Source organism: Arctopsyche grandis, chromosome 3, assembly GCF_051622035.1.
Source record: "Arctopsyche grandis isolate Sample6627 chromosome 3, ASM5162203v2, whole genome shotgun sequence".
Classification (NCBI taxonomy): Eukaryota; Metazoa; Arthropoda; class Insecta; order Trichoptera; family Hydropsychidae; genus Arctopsyche; species Arctopsyche grandis.
Genome location: NC_135357.1, coordinates 34,466,201 through 34,486,482, shown reverse-complemented (window position 1 = coordinate 34,486,482; position 20,282 = coordinate 34,466,201). Strand labels below are relative to the sequence as shown.

Genomic DNA, 20,282 nt, shown 5'->3' with positions numbered 1-20,282 from the left:
AGCCAATCACAGGAAGGAACGGGTCGACCGAGCCTCCTTTCCGACCTAGCGGTCTCCGTCCTGTCGAGAATTCAGACTTTTACCGACTTTTCGGCTGCCAGATATTCCGTTAGAGATTTTAGTGACTTTGTTACCAGTAATCAACGAACCCTGGCACATATGTATGTAACTTCCTTTCGTCAATTTCAATCGTGTACTGCTCGTTTCCAATTAAAAATCTTTCAAAATTCTCGTTTGGACTGCAGAAGCATCGCTTTTTTTGTTATTTAATTCTTATATCACTTTCGTAGCCTGCCATAAACTATAGTCGGGTCGACTGAGCCTACTTTCCGACCTAGCGGTCTCCGTCCTGTCGAGAATTCAGACTTTTACTGAAAAGTCCATCATACTAACGAGAACTTGAGTGCCAAATATTGTGTATTCGCGATTTTCATGGCAAAAATTGTCTTTGTGACCACCGCAATGTGACGAATAGTCCAATTACCATGTGCCAGGTTAAAGCCTACAATGCCAGATGCTCCCAAACACATGCATCTTTTTGTCATGGAGTGGGAGCGCAACCGGAAGAGCGGGTATATGAGGAAGAATCAATTAATCGTCGCATTTAAAAGCTACGAAAATAATTCAGGGTCGCGCAATATTGAACAATTACGTAGTACGACGTCGCATTCGGTAAAATAATTTGCGCAAATTGTAGCGAATGCACCCATGCTAGAGTTGTTGCGCGCGCGCTGTTGTGTGCGTGAATAATAAGTGAGAGGGGATGAGAGTGTAGATGTGGGTGTGGGTGTGGGTGTGGATGTGTGGCTGTGATCAGCTGTTTTAATGACAGCCGCTGACAGCCGCAGCACAAAGGGACGACATGTTGGAGCTGGAGCTGGTGCCGGAGCGCTCGCTCGGCACAGAACACTGGGAGTTTGTCCTCGGTCTGTACTCGCCCGCCGCCCGCCGCGCCCCCGGCCCCTGCGCCCCCGCCCCTCGCGCCCCCCGACTCCCGCGCCGCCGCCCTTTGTTTTGCGCGCACACACACCACACACCACACACCACACACCACACACACACACCCACCACACACACGCTCGCCGCGAACTCGGCGGACGAGGGCCTGCGCCCCTGCGCCCCTGCGCCCCCGCGCCCCCGTGGCGTGGCGGTCGCACCGCCCGCCCGCCCCCTCCCCCCCACCCCGCACAGCCCCTCGCCCTCGCTCTTCTGTTTACAAGTGGCTGGCACTCACTAGTCGTGTTTATCGCCGATATACGCACTATTTTGTTTTATTTTTTTCGCGTTTCTTTTGTTTTTTCGAATGTTTATTTTTTCGAATTAATTTGTTATTTTTTTACTATTATCTCTGGTTTGAGTAAATTTTCAATGTTTTATCGTTCATTTTTCAGTCTAATTACAGTGTAATCTGTTGTTGTCTCAATTGTGGAGAGATGTTTATTTCGTCGGATTCAGGCGTTGAACTTAAAGACAAAGAAAATCTGTCCATATATCGAAAAACCATCGAGTTATTTTATTTTTATTAATTACTTTAACGCGACCGTGGTAAATATATGTATAAATAGTCGGATGCAAATTTGATTTTTTATTTTAGAAAATAATTAGTTATTTTTTATTTAAACCGTGTAGACGAATTGACTATAGCTACATATGTATGTACCATATTTAATATGCTGTAATAAAATTATATTAAAGTATACACTTAAATCTTGATAATGTGTATTTGAAACATTTTTCAATACAAGTACATAAATGTTGTTATAATATCATTTTTTTCTCAATTAAGACTTGATTCATTTGTTTTATTTTTTTTTTACAAAATATATTTCAGCTTAATCTCAATTTTTATATTTATTTATTTAAATATACAAAAAATGCAAATATCAAATAAGAAAACAAAAATCGAAATTAAATATGAAGCAAAAATAATACAAGAAACTCAGTGGGGAAAATAAAATAAAAAATTAAACAATTAAAACAAAAGGCTTTTTTGTATTTTAACAATTTATATAAAATTTTTCAAATTAATTTTAAGCAATACGTTCATACATATTTGTTGCTTTAAAAAAAAACACTAACCAAATGAGTATTCGTTTTAATACATTGAAAACTTACATATGTTAAAGATTCTCTACAATTTTTTTAAAATCATATACAGGTTTTTCATTCCAAATTGACCCCTTTTCAAAAAAATTGAAAATTGAAATGAAAAAAGTTCAATCTGGAATGAAAAACCCACATAAATATATAAATCGCAATCACCGTTAACTTTATAAAAATCCCAACATAAAAATTGTTCATACAAAAACGTGACAAATAACACAGTTACGATCATATAAAATAAACACATTAAAATAAAAGCACCATGTCATAATAAGGATTAATTATTGCATCATAATCATTACCAATTTCACACACTTGTGTAAGGCCGCACACCACTTTTTATCGATTCGAACACTTTCAACAATAATAATCCATCGGATCGATCCCAAGCAATGTTTATTTACATGATAGGCTAATATTCGTTGACATCGGCACACTATCTTGGCCAATGTCAATTCGGAATATTTACGATGTAACCAATTCGACCGATAACGTTCAACGATCTCTAATGAAATACCATATATAATATACGAATAAATGAAAATCAAGTACTAAAGTAACAATATTTATTTTTCTTTCAGGCATGCACTTTTCCCAATCGGTGGCGATCATTCAATCTCAAGTGGGAGTTATACGCGGAGTGCAAGTCCTTTATAGCGATGTGGTAAATCATTTAATCATATGAATACTTTCGTTAGCTTCTTCAAAGGTCAAATACTGAAACTTTTGTACGTACATACATTTTTCTGTACGTGTTTTTATAAATAGAAGTATATATATCTATGCATCGATTGAACTAGTTTCAACTGGATATACTGGTTTCGAATGAATTGTGATTGTTTGTACTTCTTAATTGAATATGTTAATTTCTGTAGTTTATGTCTATCAATAGGGTTCATTGTGATCTTCATTTGGAATAATAACGGTGATTGTTTTGTTTGTTTTTTTTTTCTAGAACCCCTTAGCTGTAGATATCGTCATTAATATGCCCCAGGATGGGATAAGGCTCATATTTGATCCGGTGGCGCAGAGGTTAAAGATTATAGAAGTTTATAATATGAAGCTTGTGAAGCTCAAATATTGGTATGTGGGTTTTAAGTTGTGAAATTTCTTCTGTGGTGAATTGTTTTGAAATATACGTGTGGTTTCTGTTTTAGCGGTGCGTGGTTCAACTCACCAGAAGTGCCTCCGTCCATTGAACAAGTGGAACATTCGTTCGGAGCCACCCACCCCGGTCTCTATGATTCCGAGAGGCAAATGTTTGCTCTCAACTTTAGAGGATTGTCTTTCTACTTTCCGATAGACAGCAAATTTGAGGTTGATTGAATGTAACACTCTGTGGCTTGGTCTATGTTTTTTTTAATGTATCACATCAATATAATAGTATGTGCTTACTATTTGAGATATGTACTTTTGTCTCTAAAAATGAGTGACTTGCAATCAAATATGTATGTACATCACTTTAACCCTTTGAGTGCTGACGTCTTTTCTGTTGAAAGTCCACCATGTTGAAAATTTCGCCAACATTTCCAACTAGAATTATTTAGAAAGCAGGTATAAAAATTGTAGCTAATCCAAACAAACCCTAGATAACTACCGCCGTGGATTTCAAGTTTTGTAAAGGTGTGTTTAGACTCTCTAATATATCTTGCAACAATATAAAATAAACAAAATAAGTCTATTAATGAATGTATTTTTCCAAAACTAGTTCCATCTTCTTCATTGTTGTTAAAATGTAATACTCACAATCTAAACGCCAAGCCACAATCTAAAATACTCAGCAGTTAGGGATTTCCATCGGGAAATTCTGCTACGGTTATAAATTCAGAAATTCTGGTGTAAACCAGTCTTTATAAACGTTGACATGGATTACACGAGCCATGTTCAATGCTACCTGAAAAGACTAAGCGGATAGTATTCTTGTTTACTTTGTACATGATTAAAATACAACGCCTATCGGCGTTTTTTAGGCCCATGGACTTGTTGGCAAAAGTCGATCGGCGTTCAAAGGGTTAACTCGAATATGAGCTAAAGTTAGCTTATTAAGCATTTTTCTTATCAGTAGACGGGGTCATAAGTTCAAATTTTATCCAAAATTGAAAAAAAAAAAAGATTTTCTCAATGATTACGAATACGTCTCATAGTAGCTAAATTTGTATGATTATAAAATTCACAATTTGTCGATTTTATATGACTTTTTTATATAATTTTGGAAATATTGAAACCATTGTCCAATTAGTCTTTGAATTGAGCGTTAAACGGATTATTGCGCACATTGCGATCACGCAAACGACATTTGTTACCACGAAAATCGCGAACACGGAATATCTGGCACTCGATATTTCGTTAGTATGATAGTTCGCATGCGTGGCTCTCGATGGATGGAGTTTTCGGGTGCCAGATGTTCCATGATCGAGATTTTAGTGACGTTTGTGAGATCGTTTTGTGCGGAATAATCACCGACAAGAATTGAACATGTATTTATAATGAAAAAAACTTTTAGAACCAAGTCAAATATTGTACAATGTATTTCATTAAACTTAAATCTTCATATGTATATATATATATATATATGTTTCAGCCGGGATACGCTCATGGTCTCGGCTCACTTCAATTTCCCAACGGTGCTTCACCGGTCGTATCAAGAACGACTATTTACCATGGAGCCCACCATTCTCAGGTTAAACATTTCTTACAAGCAATCCAATTGTACTCATTAACGTTTACAGTCAGTTGAAGATAACATGAGAATGTATTGCATGAACTTATCGACTGATTCAATGAAGGAATTGAATTAAAATTGATTTTTTCATAGACTAATAGCAGCGACGGTGCCGTGATAGGTGTGACCGCTCCCGAGCTACCTTTGAGCTGTTACTATAGTCATCTTTATTTAAGTCGTTGTGACGTGTTGCGAGACCGTCACCGCACTACCGGCATTCGTCTCCATCTCTACACTGAAGGTATGTATCAGTTAAATCGATTGAATGAAAAAATAAGAATAGCTTGCTTGTTGATGTAGGAATTTATAATTGATTGGTGAACTTTTGCGATTTCAGGAGCGACTCGCACCTTAGAACCGGCCAGGAAGGGTCTGACGCGTTGCATCATATTCGGTGAACGCTGTCAGGACGTGGCTCGGGCGCTCGGAGCTCCGTCGAGGGTTTTCTACAAGGCCGAGGACAAGATGAGAATTCATAGTCCCCAGGCTCGCAGGAGGCACTATGCGGCCAAGAGCGATTATTTTTTTAATTACTTTACTCTAGGACTAGTGAGTCGATCGGTGTTACCTTACTCTATTTACGTTCGGTCTCTTTACTAATGCCATTTTCTCTTTGTAGGATGTTTTATTTGATGCTCGCACTCAAAAAGTGAAGAAGTTGGTTTTACATACCAACTATCCAGGGCATTATAATTTTAATATGTACCATCGGTGCGAGTTTCATCTTCCCGTTCCGCCTGAAAGGTACACGTCTTCGATTGTGCTTAAATACAGATTCAGTTTAAAGTTTGCTATGCAATGTATTGGTATAATAAAACGCTGTATTTAACTTTTTCCTTATTTTTGAATACTTCAGAAGCGCATCGGACAAGTTGATTGACGTGAGTCCACCTCCGGTAGTAGTTTCGGCATATAGCCGATGGGAACAAGTCGCAGGCGCTCTTCGTCCAGCAGAAAGACCCGTCGTGCTGAACCGAGCCTCGTCCACCAACACCACCAATCCATTCGGATCGACCTTCTGCTACGGCTACCAAGACATTATCTTCGAAGTATGCCAATCGTTTTTATTATATACACATTATAACCAGCGGCGTGCACTAGTGCTTAGCATATTATGCTTTCGAGCAGAGTGGTCACGGGTTTGAATCCCACTTGAGTCGCGCTGCTTGCCAGACTTCGGTTTGTTACTTCAGATCGATTGTTTCTTATCAATTTTTCTGATTTTCTTTTAAATGATTCCTGTAAAATTGGCTTCTCCTTTCCTATATCTCTTGCTACTATCAAAAAAATATATAGAGGCAGAAACAATTTAAAAATTAGTAATTTGAAAATGGAAAAGCAAACTATATAGTATAGCATTATGCTATAAAGTAATTTTTTTGAAGATAATTCAACTCAGAAGAGCTCTGCTCAACGTCAGGTGATTTTTATTCGCATAATCTTTGAAATGGTTTATTTCTAAAAGGATAGAGCACTTCTGGATTGATATACACTACACAGAATTTCACGCAAGTCCGTTGAAGAAATGTATCATGTCTCCTTTCGGAACCGTTGTCTGGCCTCAACTATTTGTCAGCGTGTGATTATTTGAAGATTCTGTAGGGCTATTTGAAGAAGAAAGTATATGCTCACTGACCTTGGCGAGAATATCATCTGAATATTTCAACTCTCTTTCCTGTTATTTTCTATATGTCTGAGGGTCGTGACTTTCCTGTCTTCTGACTTGTAATGCGGCGTTTTCCCAGTGGCAGCCGTGACCTGGTCACTCTATCTTGTTGAGGATATTCCTCTTCCTCTGCTTCTCAGAACGACCAATTTTTCCAGGCTGTCCTGGTCTCGCCTCGTGATGTGCCCGAAGAACTGGAAGATACACTTAAGACAGATGGATAATAGCCAAATCTTATAGCATGGAGCCATTGGTTCTTCTCGATTTTTTTTCATTACATATATAAAAGTACATAGAATACAATAGAGACATCTACGGACACTCGAAAAATTTTTGATGCTCAGAAAATTTGCGAGAACTACATTATGTAGGTAGCATTTTATAAGAATCAACAAATTCGAGATGCTAATAACTCTAATTTGCGAGAAACTACGGGGGAGGATAGCGATTTATTGGACCCATCACAACAATTAAGCTAGAAAAATCGGAAAATTCTAACAGGAGATGGTCGATCTGTGTAAATAAACACAATTTACTTAATAAACACAAGATTTCGACAGCAGCATATTTGGCTCATGACTTCTTTACTGGTATGCAATAACTCTACCAGCACACTATACTGTGGCTATTTGAACAATCCAAGAGTAAAAGGCTAACACCCGAGCGGAAATTCAGAGATCCTGCTTATGAAAGTGATGGACAATGCTCAGTGCTGGCCTTACACCCAATGGTGCCCTCGAGCAATTTTTTCTAAACACCCTTAGAAAAAAATTATAAAAAATGGATTACCATCCTCCTTTTTCCGGGCATAGGACCTTGCTACAGTTTCAGGTAGTGTCAGCAAAAGCATAGCAACCCAAATGTTTGGATATAATTCTTGTAAATTATGCTGTTTTATAAAATTTAATACAATGAGTGGATTAATTTTACCTTGAACTTTATTTGAAAGAAAGGCTTTTAAATTCAGATTTTGAATTCGCGGTGAGCTTAATTTGAAAATCGTCTCTTGTTTACAAAATACAAAAAACCCCACATTTTTGAATATTCGTTTAACTGTTCGAATCTAAAATAATTTTTTTTAGGAATACAATTGCATGTAATCAGTTAGAATCTTCCAGCGATATATTGAAGCTGAAAATAGTGTAAAACAATCTTTGGAGAATATCGTAAAAAGTTTGCGATGTTACAGAAGATTTCGCAGCGTCATTTAGCACAAGATTTAAATTGTGGCTGCCACAGGAAAACGTTAATTATAATACAAAAGGGGAATACGCCTTCACCCGATGAATAGAATTTGAGTACAAATGTTTAGAATTTATAAAGTAGAGGGGCCTTTGGCGCTCTAATTTTAAATTTTAAAGCACTTTTGGCGCATTGAGCAGCGCCCTAACTTATTTGGTACCCTAGGGCGCCGCCCGACCCAGCACCCCCCCTAAAACCAGTATTGACAATGCTTGAAAAGGTGCTGAGCTCAATTGAGAAGCATATTAGCCAACAGGATAGCTCGGTCGTTAAGCTTCTGCCTAGCACCGAGATGCGCCGCGTTCGATCCCATGAGCTGACCTCGATTGAAAAGAATTTTTCTGAGTATATCTGTAGTGCTGCTGGCCAGACTTGGATATTTGTAACTCCAGGTCGAGCGTTTCCTATCAGAGTTTGTCAATTTTTCTGATTTCATTGTTGAAACGGTTCCCGATTAAATTGGCTAAAAACCTTCCTACCTACTATGTCACCACTATTTGAGTATGATTAATGTACAATAAAATTTATGTACAATTCATAGATGTCTCTGTAATTACGAGTTTTCAGTGTCTCTTAACCCTTTGCCCGCGTCACTAAATTTAGCGAACATGCCCTGTACGCGGCTGCTTTTTTGCTGATTTTGCTATCGCGTTTTCGACTATAAATATAGGTTGTAATATTTTTTTGAATTTTACAACCCATATTTATTTTTTTTGACTACTGCCATCTATTGAATTTGGTAAAGTATACATTTAGTAATATTTTCAATCTAAGTTATAAAATTTTAACACAATAGACGGCTCTTATACAGGTTGGAACTTCCAAGACATCTATGCGTGTCTCGCGCGCTGAGGGCATGTTCGCTAGGACATGTATAGTAGTCGTACGCGGTGGAAAGGTTAATTCATTGACTTGTGTTATAAAAATGCTGCATTGTTTGTAATTGGCCAGGAAGACGCATTGGGGTTTACCTGTAAGGCCTTCCTGGTATATATGTAAAAAAATGAATAAATAAATAATACTTAGAAAATGACCTTCAGCCATTCTCAACATATTGATTAGTTTCGTCTTGCTTCCTATATATGTATGTATATTAAATGTTAATGTCACATGTAATTCTGAATTATCCCCACTCTGTATATATGTACACATGTATTATTAAAAGGGCGTTGCAATTTTCAGGTAATGCCGAATAATTACATAGCGTCGGTGACACTGTACCACGTGGAAGTCCCGGAGTGGGTGGCCGAGGAGCCGGCTGCGGCTGGCTGTCGCCGGGCCGTCGGAGACGTGGCGTGACAGCGAGCGGCGGGCGCTGCCCCCGCACCCCTCGCGCCCCCGCCCCCGCCGCGCCTACGCCCCCCCGCCGCCAAATGACGGACTCTTCTGCCGATCGATGACCACTTCTAAACGGACCCAGCACCACCACACCACTCACTACATCGCATAGCGCCGTGTCATCGGTCTTCTGAATATCTCCGTGTCATTTGAAAGCCTCAATATATATATATATATATATATTAAAATCTCCGTTTGCGCTTTCACACTTGATTAACACACACACACATACACATTATTATTTGTTTTAAATCACCACAAAGGATCTGAAGTATATATATATGTATATGTTAATGATTCATTTGAATTTTTAATTTATTATTATAGTAATGGCAATAAATTTTTAGATTTATGTGTCGCATCTAGTTAATTAATTATATTTTATATTTTAGTTAATTATGCTGGATTTTCCGTATGTGCTTAGTTTTAATTTATCATTGAAACGGTGTAAAATTTGAATTTTTTTACAATGTAAAAGCGATCTCTACCAATTACCAAATTGACCAGTTTTACTTTAGTGTCCGTTGTTGTTGGAAATAACGTTTTTTTTTTTTGTTAATTATAAAATGCTCGTGTTTTTGAGCCTTTCTATTTTTCTTAGCTACTGTTTTAGTCGCCTCTGAACACTTGAATCCCTAGTTACTATTCGTCTGAATTCTGCAAGCTGATCTTCACATTTGCAGGGGCGGAACATTCTGGAAGCTCGGACGAGACTTGGGATGCTCTCGCTGCCCTCTTTTTTTTTTTTTTGACGTACTTCAACATATCTCTACCTTAATAAATACTTAATTAATAATCTTAAATGTGTTCTGTAACTTAACGTTAGTTCATATAGTCGTTTAAAGTAACGTGTTCAGAGAGTATGTGCGTAGAATCCGTAAAATAAAAAAACATCCCTCAAACTTTTCGTGATAAATTGTTTTGATGTGAATTATGTCATTTTCTTTTGTGCCACTGAGTTCATCATTAGTATTATAATAAATATATACATTATATTAAAAGAGTAATGATAAAATAAATAGCGTATCTATGCTGCCATTAGGAAAAAATTTAAATGAAAACAAAAAAAAAACATTTCCATATATAAAAATTAAAAAATACATACACACATATTTAAACATTGTAATATTTAAGTTGAGTGTGTGAATTGAGCTTGAAGGTATAACCTATGTAATTCTAGTGGGATAAACTACTTAAATAGTTAACAAACAAAAAAAAAAAAAACGTATTTGTACGTAGAAGTATTTTATTTTAATATTTATATATATTATATATGTTTAGATTTAGAACGGGATTGTTTTGATCGGCGACATTTTTTTTTTTGGATTGGTCAAACTCGTTTTAAAAGTGCTAGTTTGTATTGTTTGTTTTTAATCTCGGATAAATAAATGCTCACGGTCCCCGCCGCCGTCGCCCTATCTATCATGATTTAATGTGACGCAAATCAATGGCGGGGATTTTACAACAAAAATGATTTAAATGAATAAAGGAAATAATAAAAAAAACTATTAAAAAGTTACCAAATCCTGCTCTATGTTTGCGGAACCAGGGAGTGTTTAGTGTTCGATTGATATCAATCAACACGTTTATCATTATTACTCTGTATTTATGCTTTCGCTTATGGTATTATTCTCCCCACTGTAGGCAGGCAAAATATTATAAAATATTATTATGATTATATTATTATTATTAGTCCGTAAGGAATAAATAAATGAAAAAAAAATTAATAACTTATTAAATGATATAAAAAAAATGTGATAATCCATAAGTTTTTATATAATAATATTACTACGTTTAGTTGGATATTGTAATTTACTATTATACTTTTTATTAGAAATGAAAATATGTTTTTTTTTTATTGAAAAAAAAATATTTTTGATCTCACCAACTCTTAAAAGAAATCGGACAGATCACTATTCAATATATGCGATACGGACATGTTAGCATATACTAATTTATATTCACATTTACCCCCCTTCACCCCCCACTCAGTATAATATGAATATTGTTATAAAATGTACTGCAATTGGCGTATTCACTCGTATATCGTATCATTAGATCTAATATTTAAATCGTTTTGAGAATGTATCCCCGATTTTATGTGTAGTTTTTGATTACTTAGTTTGCACACCTGTAATATGTGCAGAAAATAAAATTAAAAAAAAAACAAGTAAGGTAAGTAAGTATCACATTTACAGTGTGCGTGCCCCTTTCGATTCGATAAATGTGAATAATATATTGGTTTTGCACGATATATGTTACATATATTAATATATATATATATATATATATATATATATATATATATATATATCCGCTGTGTATATGTGTATCTCGGTGTTGTAATATTGATGTATTTGATAATATTCAATTATATTATACTTACATATATTATACATGCATACATACTTACATACACGCATAATTTAGCCGATTTTCTAAACTGAATATTTTTCTAAGAAAATGAATTCAAACTTTGTTATTATTATTATTATATTATTAATTGATTAACATTGAAGGTAAGAAAAATCTACATACATACATTAGTTCAAATTTTTTATTTATCCAATTAGTCCAATGCAATTGCAGTTTGTAAAACTGTGTTTTTAATTTTTGTTTTATTTTTTTTTTTTGTTATTTTTGGAGCTCATATTCGGAGCTCTTCAAGTTGTTTTGTCTGTTTGTAATGTTGGACGACGGCCTGCGGACTGTTCGTTTTTGCTGCACGAGTCAAATACATGAAATATTTCAAATGTTTTTAAGTTTCTATGCGTAAATAAATTAAAAATATCTATATATATATATTTATATTGTGTGTTGTCTGCGTGCTTTTTTTTGTAATGGCGAAGCGGACTGCACACGAGTTGAATAATGTGTGAAAAAATATGTATCTTATTAGTCTTATATTATATTAAATGTAAGCTTTTTGGGATAGTTAATAGATTTTTTCATACATTGTGACATTGTAATTATAATTTTATAAATATATATATATATATATATATATATATATATATATATATATATATATATACATATATATATATATATATATATATATATATATATATATATATATATATATATATATATGTGTATATATTATATGGCTCTCAATTATTGTCAGGACAGATTCGGTTATGTTTGAAAATTGCCTTTTTACCAGATCGGTTCCAAAATACTGTGATTGTTCTCTACAGGATTTTTTCTATACACAATATTTTTCTCTGTTGAAAAAAGTGTGATTAAATGTTAAGAGTCTTAAGTGTTTGTAGTGAAGATTATAATGTTGTATAGAGAATGAAAAAAAGACGTATTATTATTATTGATAACGACAGTCGGACCTTGTATTATATGTATGGTTTGTTTTTTTTTTTTTTTTTGAAAAATTCGAATAAGTCGTGTGCATTGCGATCTCACCAACTTGTGTTTGTTAAATTTGCCAAAAGCTGCATCAAGAGCTATTTTAAAAATACATTCATATAAATTATCATAAATATGTATACATAATTGAAAAAAAAAAAGAAAAGACCCAATTATCATAGCTTTCATCTATTTTATATACCACAAAAAAATTGTTATTTCAAAAACACCCAATAAATTATAGCAAAACAAAAGAAAGGTGTTGATTTTATTTGAATCCCAATCTAAATCAACTCCTTTGTTCCATCTCTAATGCATTCATAGACAATAGCCTTGCTCCGCCATTTCATGTGTGGTGTAAAATTGTCTATGGTTTCTCCGATGTGTCACTTTTGTTAACCACATTTATCAAATAAAACATTTATATTGAACTAGTGGTGCTACCAGGCTTCGCTCGGTAAATGGAAATGAAATGAAAACCATGAAAAAAATCATAATCTATTTTGTTATTCAAATTTATTTGAATCGAAAAAAAATGATATTATTTAACGACCGACCAATCACAAACGTCTTTGACCAATCTAGCCAATCAGAAACGAATTTGACGACAGCCAATCAGAATCGAATTACAGAAGCCGATTCAGTTTTATACGTATATATGTATGTAAGATAAGATACATATGCATCAGTGGCGTGCTGTGGAAATTTCTGTTTCTATCGCACAACTTAATTTACATTTGCGCAAGTAGGATACTGTGTCCTTACTTATATATGTCCTGTGTATACTTACGTGTGTCCTGCTCGCACACACGTAAGTAATACTGTGCAACGAAAACAGGGAGAATTTCGTCGATTATGTATGTATGTATGTTAACAATCGGAAAATCCAAACTACATAGTTGCATTGTGATCATAATGAGAAGGTAGGCTGCTTTTGTATGTAAGTGAACAATTAAATCAAATAATATCGGAATTTTTTTGTAAGTATCTAAATTTCAACATATGAGCCGCTATATTTGAAAGTGGCGGATGTCCACTATTCTTCAATTCGAGATATTTAATGTTTTGCGTTTTACAATATTAAAAATACAGGTAGCCTGTAATAAACCGTTTATTTATTTTGAATTTATACCAGGAAGGCCCAACAGGTAACCCTTTCCTGGCCAGAAACATTGTACATTTGATACAAGTATTATAATAAATAGTAGATACATATCAATTAATACCCACAGAGACATATGGTTAAATTTGTAAGTTTGTAGCATTTTTAATCAATTCAGTAAATACATATCAATCAACATTCACAGATACATTAATGGTCAGATTTGTAAATTTGCTGCATTTTATACAATTTAGCGAAATTCAAAACTGCTGAAAACTTGAGGTTTGCTAGAAAATGGATAAGGTTGCCAATTTGTTGGAACCGTTTCAGTGAAAATCAGATAAAATGGCAAACTCGATCTGGAAACGATTGACCTGGGTCACAAATCCAAGGTCTGGCCAGCAGAAACCAGTGGGGTTTGAACCCATGAGCACTTTGTTCAAATCATTATATGCTAACCACTAGTCTAGTTTATACATTTTTTTAATAAATACTAATATTTTGCTCATTCTCGAGGTTGTCAGTACAAGTTGAGTAAAAACAAAGAAAGTACATTCAATACGTTTATTTAATTATTTTATCATATTAGATTAGACATTGTACAATCTAAATTTTCTTTGTTAGTGTTTCTTCTTGTGCTTTTTCTTGCTCTTATGCTTGTGATGCTTTATCGATGTATCTTTCTTCTTCTTCTTTTTGCTACTTTTAGATTTGGATCGTTTAGATTTTTTACTAGCGTCGTGGCTCGACTCGACCCAATCATCACTGCTATCACTCGACGAGCTGATCTCAACGGCATCACACTTGCTTCCATTGTTCGTCTTTTTCGACGTGAACAAGTGCTTCTCCGGCAACTTAGGCCCGTACACACCATCAACATCCATAGCCGTTGTTTCGCCACGACTTTTATCCACAGAGATAGACACTATCATTGTTACTTCCGGAGCAGTTTGCACGTCTTTGTCTGGGTCGGGTTTACGCCACGAATTTATACGATCCAAATTTAGATTTGCAAATATGCCCCTGGGTGGGGAAGGATTTCTTTCGACATTCCTCGCCGCTAAATCGGCCAATGTCAACTTATCTTTGTCTTTGGAAGTCTCCGCAGACTCGTCTTCAGCTTCTGATTCACTGTCGCTGAGGAAGACCGCTTTGTACAGATCTATCTTATTGAAGCTGTCTATTGTTTCTTTGACTTCATCGGTCTCGGTTGTATTTGGTTTTGTCAATTCTTTCTGGAATGCAAGTTGACCCGTCTCTTTACTACTAGCGTTGAAACTTTCTCGCTCTTTTTCCTTTTCTTGCATGAAAAGTTCAGCGACAGTTAGTCGCTTTTGCTTTTTCGCTGAATCATTTTCCACAACAAGTGTCGGTACAGATTTTTTCACTTCAGGCACATTCACTTCTACTGGTTTTGCCGAACTAGCGCTATTAACCGACTTTAACTGACTGTGATCCCTCAAGTAACTTCTCTTATCATGGACCGGAGCTTCCAAGTATTCAAACAATGAATATGAAACTTTTTTCTTTTCTTCGCTTTGTGTTGCATAGCTAAAACAACAAGAAAAATATATTAGCAATCAGTAAAATCGTAATAACATACAGTAAATACATATGCATTGCAAAAGTATACCCTCCATTTTGTGGCTCGGGTACGTTAAATCTTTTACAAAGCAGTGATTCTGGTCTCCAAGCTGCCGTATCTCTCGTCATCAAACCGAACTTTCCAAGCCTCGCTGCTTCCTGTCTGTCACTCGACGCGTGTATATAATAATCCTTGTCTTTAGCAACGATCAACGGAGACGAGATATCTTCCTGATGCACCGCCGATACAAACCTATCAATATAAATACAATTCAATACAATCAAACCCATCATTAATATCACAAATTGACATATCATTACGCATACCTATCCTTCATAGCTCCAGTCAATGGCTTATAAAGCTTATAGGCTTGTTCAAACTCAGCCAACTCTCTATCCCTTTCCCAATTGAGCAATTTATCGTCAGACGCTCTTTCATCTTCCATGTACGAGCTCGACAATCCTTGCTTCATGGCGATGAACTTTTCGTATCGTAACTGCTTAGTGGGATTTGTCGCAAACGGTTTAAAAGGTCCGTCAGATTCTGGCAACTTTACGGGACTGGTGGTATCGGAGTCTTTGGCTTTGTCGGAATCGTTGATGAAATTGATGTTTCTACCGACAATAGCGGCCAGCTTTTCTTCTGTGGTTTTTTCGATTGGCTTTTCAATCGTTTTAGCGATCGGTGGATTTTCAGACGTCTGTTCGCCGAGGATTGATCCTCGTTGCTTAGCCGTCAAATCGTGTCTTCCTAAACCTAAAAAAAAATCATATTCAAATACATACCGAGTAATTTTTAATTAAATTTATATAGGTTTGTTTCTGATGAAATACCTTGATCTCGCACAGGAGTCTGTTCTGGATGAGTATCTTCAATACTGCTGAATCTTGATTTTCTAGTTTTACCCGGAACGTAATTGTGAGGAAGAGCTGGTGGCGGGAAAACTTTCATCGGCGGTTGCAAGGAAGTTGAGGCAACAAAGCCCTCTAAAATCTAAAGAAATAAATCATCAGCAAATCTATGAATTGTACCATAATTGGAATCATTTGAACTGCATCTAAAATTATGCATAACACAAATATAAATACAGCGCCAAAGATTGGCTACATTTTATAAACCTACCGATTTACTACTGGAAGGTACGTTTTTGTTCTTTTTATCAGGTTTTTCTTTGGCTTTATTGGAAACGTCGAGTGAAAAGTCATATCCGGACATGTCGTCTCTAGCATATATATCTTCATCTTCATTTTCGAGAGCTCCGACACCGAAAGCTTGTCCTCTAATCGATACCTTAAAGCGAATCAATATAAAATTAATAGTATAATATACATTAAGATAATACTATAATATCATTGCATTCAAAGTATACCTTTTTGCCCTTATCGTTTGTCAACAAATGACTTTTTTTAGCATGCGTATCATCAACCTCCAACGGATTAACGTACGCTCCTAGAATCGAATGTCGACTGAGACCTACATATCCTATACCGAAAGAGTCGACTTTCGGCTTTGCTAAATACGGCTCAAAGTCGTCAGGTTCGAATAGTATCTCTGAAACAGTCTCTTCATCCTCGGACGATTCTTCATTGTTTTGAAGCTCGACATTGTCGTCTTTACTTTCATCGGCATTCTGAAATACGATGGTCGTTTATTGTATTTTATATATTTTTAATCTATACCAGGAAAGCCTAGCAGGTAACCCCAATTCGCCTTCCTGGCCAGAAACATTGTACATTTGATACAAGTATTATACATATCATTTAACCGTTTGCCCACGGCCGTCTTCTATGGAAGCTTTGGGCGACAAGTCTGTAGCGCGGCTGTCTTCCATAGAATTTCTGAACTTTGCACGGGATTTTGAGCCTTATATGCGCCTATTTCAACTGTTTTAAGGTTCAAAATTGGTTGAATATATTACTGAGAGTTGAATGCCATCTATTCAATTTGCTTAAAATGAATATATACCAATCAAAATGAGTTTTTTGTGGAACCATACTGAAACCTCGTTTATGTGACGTCACGTCTGTTGAACAATGGCAACGATACGTCTCAATTGTATGAAGAATGATTATTTGACAATTAAGCCAAAACTACGAGATATATTATGTATTTTATTGTTTATAATAATACTTTATGTGTTAATTAACATATCTGGTTACTTGAGTAAATATTAAAATCTGTATTTAAGGTCGAAAACTCGATTGCCAAATTCACGAAAAAGGTGCCGCCGCGTACAGGGCTTGTTCGCTATATCTATTGCCGCAGGCAAAGGTTTAATACCCACAGAGACAAACTCTCGTAGGAAACGATCGAACTAGAGTCACAAATCCAAGGTCTGGCCAGCAGAAACCAGTGGGATTTGAACCCGTGACCGCTCTGTTCAAAACACAAGTCTATTCTTCTGGTAATTATAATGTTATTCAAATGCATAGTTTGAATTTGAGAGACAATGTTGAATACTCACTCTGAATTCGATAGGAACATGACAAGTGTAAAGTTTACGGGCTGTCTTTTTCTCGCTGCGTGTAATTTTTTCTCCGATTCCACGTCCCGGTCTCCAACCCATGCTTTTGAGAATCTTAATAGCCACGGTCTCGTGAACGGGTTCTAATAATCTATGCAAAACTGGCTCTCCTAACAATAGCAAAGATGGATTAGAATAAACGTTGAAAATTTATATAAACATGTATGTATAGTCGTAATATAAAACCTGGAATTGGACCGTCTTGAAAATACTGTTGCTTCTTTCTTTTCGCTCCGCTGAATTCTTTAGTAGTGTGAACTTGTCTCGGAGCAATACCAAACTCGTTACGATCCTCATCGTCCATAAAATCTTCAGCTTTTTGCTATCAATTGAATTCAAAAGCAGATTATATTTAATTTCTTATATTATATACTAGTTATATTATATATACAACATACCGTTAATTTCATTCGATCTGATCGTGAGCTTTTGAAAGTTTGTGGCGTCCATCCTTCGGGTACGGCCACAGTATTCCCGTGGCCGGCTGTGAATCCTCCGGTGAACGCTCCGTGGAATCTACGTTTGCCTTGCGAATCCAAAGCATATTGCTCCGTAATATCCTGATATGCCGACTTCTTTTTGGGGACGTCGTCTGAAAATTTTCTAGACATTCAATATCTGCCATATTTTATTTTATGATTTTTTTCTAATTACACACATTTAGAGGTTATATTTTTTAGTAAGTATTTTGTACACTGACTGACCATCTTCGTAAGGATCCAGAGGAGTTCCGTAGCGGCAGAAGTCATCATCTTCAGCATCACTCATTGTTCATCATAATAAATAACAACACCTCAAAAAAACAAATTCAAGGACAGTATAAAATCTGACATATTAGAAACGTCAAAATATTGGTAAAAGAAACTATGTTAGTGGCCATTGCTATCCTATACACAATAAATGGAAAACGGATTATTGCGCAAATTACGATCGCACGAACGACAGTCGTTGCCCCAAAAATCGCGAATACAGAATATCTGGCACTCCAGTTCTCGTTAGTACAATATTTCGCGTAGATTCATGGAGTTTTTGGGTGCCAGAGATTTTAGTGACATGCGCGAGATCTTTTTGCGGAATAATCCCAATAAATGAGCTTGTTAAAATAATATATCAACCAATTGTCGGTGACCAAAAAAATCTACAAAATGTGATCCGCACCTTCGACAGATTTATACTTTCAGATGTATGAATATATTTTGATCAGTATTTCTTTTAGTCATAATACTGTAAAGTAGAGATTAGGTGGGTGGCGCTCGTAGACCGATGGCTTGCGAGCGCTAATCACCCGATCTCTCGTTCGCGTCAAAATGTCCTCGCCGAATGAATAAGCCGTATGTAACGGCCAATGGGATCGCCCCAACTCATTGACCAATAGTTATTACATGTGTATGTATGTGTGTTGCGCCCAACGGGTATAAATATGAGGCGCTCTCAGCCTGGAAACCATTCCGACCTGGAGCGCCGACGAGAGCAGACCAATAAACGACTTCTACAACCCTTCTGAGTCTTTCTCTCCGATTCTGGAAGCCCCCTCTTCACGTACACGCAACAATACTGATTAAATGATGCTTATTCATAAATACATATTGAAAATTCGTTAAATATAATACTGATCAAAATGTATAAAATCGCTTAAATACGAGCCCTTTCAAATACACCCAAAAAAACTCATGCAATAGAAATCCACAAAAAAGGGACAGTCTTGGCGACAATATCGGCGTGGGCGATTGTATCTGTGAGTTCGACGATGAATTCACAATTTTCGCAATTCAGCTAGATGGCTTTCGGGTTCTGGTTGTCTGGTCATAAATTCTTTGTCAAAATCTGGCAAACGTAAGAAGCCAAAATGTGCAAACGTATTTGTGTGCAATCATCTGAATGTGCTGTCCCCTTTTTGTGGACTTCTATTGCGTTAATTTTTCATGAGCGCATTTGAAATTGTGGATCTATCGAGGGTGCGGAACTCATTTTGTGGACTTTTCCGAGAATCCCAATTGTCAGTTAATAGCTACCAGGAGTATTACGAGGGGTATAAAAGGTTCCCAAGTCGCTCGTCTATGGCCATAAACTTGAGTTTAATTTTGACCACATCTTACCGTACGGTTATTGATTTGTGCAATTTGGGCGTTATAACACTTTAATCCACTGGTGCGTCGCATTTGGACACATCGTTGCCTTCAAATGGTTACAAATATTTCTAGCCCATTGCTATTGTGACTAATACTCCACTAGATCAGAACTAATTATCATTTTGCAGCTTTACTCGCATTAGATGAAGAATTGGAGATTTTCACATGAATCACCAGTTACGAAGATTGCTAAGCTTGCGACCGAAATTAGTCGCACAATTGCGACAACTGATTTCAACTGATCTTACAGAAACTTATCGATAAATCATGCTATATGCGTGGTTCAAGGAATTATGCACCGAATGCAGAAATGGGAAAATGGCTTTGAAAACGTACACATTTTCCAGAAGACGTACGATCTGGTTGTAATGGCGTATTATTTGATACATATAATATTAAATTGATGTTGTATTTTTTTTAGGTGTAAATAAAAATAAAAATGTAACGAAAAAAATGTATAAAGCACTATTATTTTACCTTTAATTATTTCTATTTTTCTTCTGGTAAA

The 20,282-nt window shown here is 36.0% G+C and overlaps 2 protein-coding genes across 3 annotated transcripts; one reads left to right on the top strand and one right to left on the bottom strand.

Annotated features, from left to right (window-relative positions):
* Nucleotides 1–755: 755 nt before the first annotated feature.
* Nucleotides 756–11,041, top strand: LOC143909291 (PHAF1 protein CG7083). Of its 2 annotated transcripts, XM_077427208.1 has the most exons (10): nucleotides 756–926; nucleotides 2,685–2,767; nucleotides 3,059–3,186; nucleotides 3,261–3,420; nucleotides 4,685–4,783; nucleotides 4,919–5,066; nucleotides 5,163–5,374; nucleotides 5,445–5,569; nucleotides 5,682–5,874; nucleotides 8,916–11,041. In XM_077427208.1, the coding sequence occupies exons 1-10, from the start codon at nucleotides 863–865 to the stop codon at nucleotides 9,030–9,032; spliced, it is 1,329 nt and encodes a 442-aa protein (XP_077283334.1). In that variant the 5' UTR covers nucleotides 756–862; the 3' UTR covers nucleotides 9,033–11,041. The 2 variants fall into 2 exon arrangements, with proteins under 2 accessions (XP_077283334.1, XP_077283335.1); XM_077427209.1 differs by lacking the exon at nucleotides 8,916–11,041 and having other exon boundaries at nucleotides 5,682–8,724.
* A 2,487-nt stretch (nucleotides 11,042–13,528) lies between these two features.
* On the bottom strand, nucleotides 13,529–18,543 carry LOC143923239 (G patch domain-containing protein 1 homolog). The gene is made up of 10 exons (XM_077446819.1): nucleotides 18,350–18,543; nucleotides 18,044–18,237; nucleotides 17,832–17,967; nucleotides 17,586–17,755; nucleotides 16,491–16,751; nucleotides 16,244–16,411; nucleotides 15,955–16,114; nucleotides 15,448–15,877; nucleotides 15,170–15,373; nucleotides 13,529–15,087 (listed from the first exon to the last, which is right to left on the bottom strand). Exons 1-10 carry the CDS (start codon nucleotides 18,411–18,413, stop codon nucleotides 14,157–14,159), a joined length of 2,718 nt encoding a protein of 905 aa, XP_077302945.1. The 5' UTR covers nucleotides 18,414–18,543; the 3' UTR covers nucleotides 13,529–14,156.
* Between the last annotated feature and the right edge of the window lie 1,739 nt (nucleotides 18,544–20,282).